The sequence below is a fragment of the Anoplolepis gracilipes genome, chromosome 1, assembly GCF_047496725.1.
Source record: "Anoplolepis gracilipes chromosome 1, ASM4749672v1, whole genome shotgun sequence".
NCBI lineage: Eukaryota > Metazoa > Arthropoda > Insecta > Hymenoptera > Formicidae > Anoplolepis > Anoplolepis gracilipes.
Genome location: NC_132970.1, coordinates 20,978,439 through 20,984,871, shown reverse-complemented (window position 1 = coordinate 20,984,871; position 6,433 = coordinate 20,978,439). Strand labels below are relative to the sequence as shown.

Sequence of the window (6,433 nt, the reverse complement as noted above, 5' to 3'; positions counted from 1 at the left end):
ATATATATATATATATATATTTATATATATAAAAGAGAAGAAGAATGAACTTTGTAAAAATTATATACATATCTATGCGTGTGTATATGATCAGATTTTATATATCAAATTTACATATAAAGAGATTTATATATATTTATATATTAGACTAATCTTTTGGAATGATAGTAGCTTGAATTTATACTTGAAATTCATATATTGTATTATATTTTAAATAAAACAGCATTTTATAAATTCATGTTTCTCTTTCTCAATTAACGTTATTTTAATAATTAAAACATATCGATGAGTATCGCGAAATTTTATCTATTTTTTATTAAGTCGGTATTATTATCTATGAATTGTCATTCGATCTGATTGAAGAAAGATATTTCTGTAAAAATTTGTCAATTTTACTATGTATTTTTTTAGTAAGACGATTCAATTGTATAAAATATTTTGTTTCCGTAGAAAAATATGTTCCGCAATAAACTTTTAATTTTACAAATCTTTATTTTATTTTTATGATTATTTGACCATTTTCATATTTATAAAAGATATTGTAGAAGAAAAACTTTTCAAATAAGTAATAACTCTCTCTACTGATATTGAAGGCTTGCATGATATAGGTATTGTCACTGAGTTATGTTAACTCTCTAACAAGAATATAAAAACGAATATATAAAAATATAAAGAACAATGGGAAAAGCACGAATATTATATCCCAATAGACGACATTAAAAGAAATAATGCACTCGAACATAATGCTATAGCTATACATGCATCGTCGTTATTAATGCAAGAACGTTGTAGTCAAAGACTCAGAATTCTAAACTGGTAACATTTTGTCATTGCTGGGGGAAGAACAGCAAACTGTTACGTTAGATGCAGCGATAAAAATATGGATATATTGCCGGTGAACTTTTTTATTTTACGTTTCTGCGGTGTATGGGAAGAACATGAGAGTAGCAACTTAATAATACGTTTTGGCATCTTCTGTTATAGGTAATTATAACATATATATTAAGCAAAAATAATTTTGTTAAAAACATTTTATTAATATATCAAAATTGAAATTGTCTTTAATTTTATTCATCAATTAAGTATTAGTGTGTAGATATGTGATAAGAATTTTCACACATTAATAAATATAATATTATAATATATAATAAATATAATATTAATATCTAAATAAATAATAATAAATAAATATATATATAAATATATAATAAATATTATTTCTATATTATTTCTCATAGTATGTGTATATGTGCACACACATGCGCGCGCATGCAATAAACACGTGCATATATATTTCTTTCCCCTTTTACATATATGATGTTGATAGGTATACCATTGCTATTATAATACATCATTTCACGATATGTGAAATAATCGAGCTCGTATAAGAAACGATGTGGAAGCTGTAACAGAGGTCTTATTTGTTGTTTTACCTTTCGTGATATTCTGCCTAAAATATATAAATTTTTTGCACATCACTCTTTGTACTATCATCTATCATATGTCGAAAGTAATAAAATATCTTCTTTATATATATATATATATATATATATATATATATTTGTTATTTTATTTTGAAAATCATCAGATTTCTTTGACTCATCCTGTATAAAGATATACGTATAAAACATAATTCAACATTAATATTTGTAAACTTGAGTGATAAAATTTAAAACGTAAACAATATTGCGAATGATTTTATTGCAGAAAGAGCTCTTTAGTCCAGAATTCTTTTATCATGTACTTAGGATCAATAATGTTCCGAGTATTCACCTACTGTTGGTATGGCAATGAACTTGATTTGAAGGTGTTGCTAATAATAAATTTTCTCTTTTTATTTCTTTTTTAAATTTAACATATTTTACAGACATATACATACATATACATATAGAAAGTATCTAAAAAAACTATTCAGCATTTATATAATAGATAGTATATACGGTGAATAAAAAAATCTTATAATTAATAAACGTAGATCAAACATTTTATCATTTGAGAGATATAAGCAATTTTATATATTACTATCATGAATAATTTATTGACTTTTACGTACTACTAATTGTAAGTGTAAGAATTTTTTACTCAGTATATATCTATCATATAAATGCTGAATAAGTTTTTCTATCTATAAGTATGTATATAGAGTTATAGATATATATATATATATATATGTATTTTTTTGTTTTTTTTTATTTAGACTAAAAATATCGCATGCGCTATTTATATAAGCAATTGGACGATAATATCAACAAAACAACGTAAAAATTTGTTGTTTATAATGATAATGAGCCAGAAAGGAAGGATATTTACTTTTTATGGAGTTTGCGCGTTAATTCTTACCACTTTCACGTGGGTGAGTAAATACCTACACAACATACACAACAAAAAAGTTAAAAAAATATACATATAAAACGCATGATGTAAATTCAATCCAAATATATATGTACATTTTGCAAATTACAATTAATATGTATCTTTCAAATCTGTGCAGATTATAAAAACGTCCTACTCTGCATTCAACTTATTGCAGCAAACATCGAATTAATACATTCTACTTACTCTTTAGCAAATGTAATATCGTTGTCTTAATTAACATGTATTTTTGTACTATTATATATTTACCAGAGATATTGATTATTATTTTTATATTAGAAACCTATTTTTTTTGTAGATTATCTTCAAAAATGAGCACATTATATCTGCTTCTAGTGCAAAATAAAATATTCTATGTACTGCATATTTTTTCAAATAATTTAAAAAGATATATATGCAAAAAAGCAGTTTATTCTATGCGCTTTTATAGGCTTATAAGTTATTATTTACTTCGTAAACTTTTCATCTTCGACTCTTTTTTTATCGAAGTTTGCAGGTAAATTTTTCACAGTTAGTAATAATATATATAATTAGAGGGGCGTTTCCAAAAGTCATTGCCACTATTTTTTTCTCCGCTTGTGGCAACATTGATGCGATGACATTGGTAGAGTATGTTAGGTAGGCTTGTACAAGTTTGTAAAAAAAAATTAAATCAAAACTTGATAAAATTATATGTCGCCAGTGACGAAAATGATTGGGTGTTATTGTTGATCGACCAAACTGGTTTAATTAAGCTTTATACTTTTATTATATGTTTGATAGGCTTAACAATCGACGACGTTTCGACCTTCGACGTTAGAACGGAAAAATTTTTCAACTTCTTGATTTATTATGTCATGAAAGACTTGAAAAGGACCTAAATTAAAGGTCGAAACGTTGTTTTTTTGCCTCTCTCAAGTCTACTTTGACTTTGGTAAACAACAGTTTCGGATCAAGAGCTTCAAGAAGGTGTCTTATTATGAAGGTTCAAAAAGTTCAAGTGCAGTAACTTTAAAAGTGGAATTTTAAGACTCATTTCACGTTACGATAAGTGCATGAATGTATATGGCAATTACGTGAAAAAATAAAGTATTATCTCAAGTATTTTTTATAATTTTTTCAGATTTTTTTATGCATTCTTCGATTTTTCTGATATAGTAACAATGTTTCTTATTTTCAATATTCCTTACCCTACAATAATGTATGATAAATTATGCAAGTTCATAATTTATCAAAATAACATACAAGTACATCGTCGCAGACGTTTGATAAGAAAATTGAAAACTAATGCAAGGAAGAAAATATAATAATAAAATAAATCAGCGAAGAAAGTCTCCCTCGACGACATTAAATGTTAAGGAATACTTTATAAAGAACGTTCTAGCGACTTCATTTTTAATTCATGACAACGAGCGTTGACAAGGCATGATATGTTTCGTTATATTTTTCCTATAAGTTGCATATTTTCAAGACATAGTGAACCACGATAAGAGAGTGCTCAAGTGAAACAACATTGAAACGATCATTCCGGAGCAATGGATATATTGCCATTGAATTTCCGAGTTTTGTGGTTTTGCGGTGCATGGAGCGAAAAATATAATAACAGTCTTTTCGTTCGTTTTATAAGTTTCTGCTACAGGTACGACAATGAAAATGTGGTATATTTAAATCACATATCTTATGTCTATATATCATAGAATTAAATGTGTGACTATATACGTATGTGAATTTCTCGACAATTGTACTCTCTATAGGTCTATAGTTAACTTTTGATTGTTGTGTTTTTTCTCTCTCTTTCTCTATCTCTAAACTTTTTAAAACCTAACTTATTAATGTTTTTATTGATAACATTTTTATTACTACAGAGACACTATTGTACATTAATACATCATTTAGAGGAAATCTACTTACATTTATAATTTCTAGTTAAATTCAAATAATTCGTCGTTCACTCAATTGATATGTTATAATATGATGATAAGACGTGGGTACTTTTATTTATTAAAACATAATTAAATTTGTAGGTACGCTATAGTAATTTTAATATACGAATTTACGATATCCGAAGTAATTGAACTAATAAGAACTCACGATCATATCGAAGATCTAACAGAAGGACTCTTCCTAGCGTTAACTTATGTAGCTTTATGTATGAAGTACGGAAACTTTTTAGCGCGACGAGATGAAGTGTGCACGTTGCTGAATTGTTTTCGTTGCGAAACGTGTCGGCCAAGGGATTCTGAAGAAAAATTAATCCTGATTAAGTACGATCGTAAAGGTACTCATCCAGTAATTATCATTTTAACAAAGTTATTGCAAATAATGAATTTTAATATTAAAACCAAAATTATTATATAATAGTATTATTATAATTATTGTAATACATATAATATAATAATAATATTATTAATAACAAATTTTGAAAATAATACATTTATTTAGAGATAGTATATTAAGATTTGTGTGTGTTGTGAGAGAGCATAAATTTTACTGAAAATATATCAAATTTAATTAAATAAAAAATTAATATTTTTCAATATTTTACGACATACAATATTCTATTTAAATATGTGGTATACATTTTTTTTTAATATTAAAATAATATGTATAATATATTAAAATAATAATTTAAAAAAAGTAATAATAATATACATATACGTCTATCGCAGCCAAGTGGTGCGTCCGAATTTTTATGAGTATATCTCAAGCCACTTGTATAGCTCTCGTGCTTGCTCCTATTATGGGACCTCAAGATACCGACAGACCTCTGCCATTCAAGACGTACTTGCCATACTCGATAGCTGGTTTATATCCGTATTTAGCTACATATCTTCAGCATACAGGTGCCATATTTTATGGCGTTCTACTCAACGTCTCGTTCGATTCCCTCGTCTACGGTTTTACTCTTCACGTTTGTGGACAGATCGAGTTGCTATGTTATCGTCTGTCAAAAATCTTCAAGAATTATTCGGATGTAGCACAATATCAATTAGATTTGAATAAAGACGTGATGATTAGCGAGTGCGTGAAACATCACTTACGCGTACACGAGATCGTACGCAGGATACAATCATTATTTGTGTGGACCGTGACGTTGTTATTTATTTTCAGCATGGTCACCCTATGCACCAGTATTTTTCAAATGTCTAAGGTTACGTAAACTCAAATTCTTACGATCGACTGTTAATTTCTTAAAATTTAATTAAAAATGTAAAAAATTTTAACATCATATTAAATATCTTTTTTTGCTAATCTAATTCACAATGCGTATATTTATATCGCGTGAATATACTGAACTAATTGTAAGTTTGCTTCGCAGAAAAAAATTCTCAGCGTCGAATTTCTCTCATTGATTCTATATCTCGGAAGCATGTTGTTTCAAGTGTTCTTCTACTGCTGGTACGGAAACGAGTTACAATTAAAGGTGATAAAAAATTATATAATAATTAATTTTAGTCGATCTATAATTCGCGATGAACCATTCGGAACATAAAATCATATAATTGTTCTAGTCAGATAATGTTTATTTATAATTTTGTGACCGAATTGTAGATCATCTCAAGAAAAGGGATTAAAACTTACCATGAATGACGAGGAATTCTTTTGTCGCGTGTGCAGAGTAAAAGCATCGGCGACGCAATATATTTGAGCAATTGGACAGCCGCCACGATAAAAGATCGCAAAAGTTTGCTGTTCATGATGTTCATCAGTCAAAAAGGATTGAAATTGTCTTATTATGGCATTTTTAGCTTGGCCCTTGACACTTTTACCTGGGTAAGTTTAGGGCGATGCTCTAGTTATACATATATTTGATCTGAACAGCAATAATTCTTAATCTTCTTTTTTTTATCTTGCAGATTTTGAAAACATCTTACTCTGCTTTTAATGTTCTTCAGCAGACGTCGATATAACTGGAACAAAATTATAGAAAAAATGAATTGTATACAGAATTACATATATTTCGTTTTTTTTCTGTCCGTGTATATTTCAAATATACATAAAAAGTCTTTGGAACTAAAAGCGTTTCTCTCTACATTCTTTATATTTTTATGCTTTAATACACTAATATTTTATATGAATA

General features: G+C 27.4%; 1 protein-coding gene across 2 annotated transcripts; it reads left to right on the top strand.

Moving 5' to 3' along the window:
• Positions 1 to 222: 222 nt before the first annotated feature.
• LOC140670534 (odorant receptor Or1-like) lies at positions 223 to 6,325 on the top strand. Of its 2 annotated transcripts, XM_072901202.1 has the most exons (6): positions 223 to 984; positions 4,377 to 4,630; positions 5,022 to 5,503; positions 5,672 to 5,776; positions 5,971 to 6,126; positions 6,210 to 6,325. In XM_072901202.1, the coding sequence occupies exons 1-6, from the start codon at positions 881 to 883 to the stop codon at positions 6,261 to 6,263; spliced, it is 1,155 nt and encodes a 384-aa protein (XP_072757303.1). In that variant the 5' UTR covers positions 223 to 880; the 3' UTR covers positions 6,264 to 6,325. The 2 variants fall into 2 exon arrangements, with proteins under 2 accessions (XP_072757303.1, XP_072757296.1); XM_072901195.1 differs by lacking the exons at positions 223 to 984; positions 6,210 to 6,325 and adding an exon at positions 3,839 to 3,991 and having other exon boundaries at positions 5,905 to 6,042.
• The last annotated feature ends 108 nt before the right edge of the window (positions 6,326 to 6,433 follow it).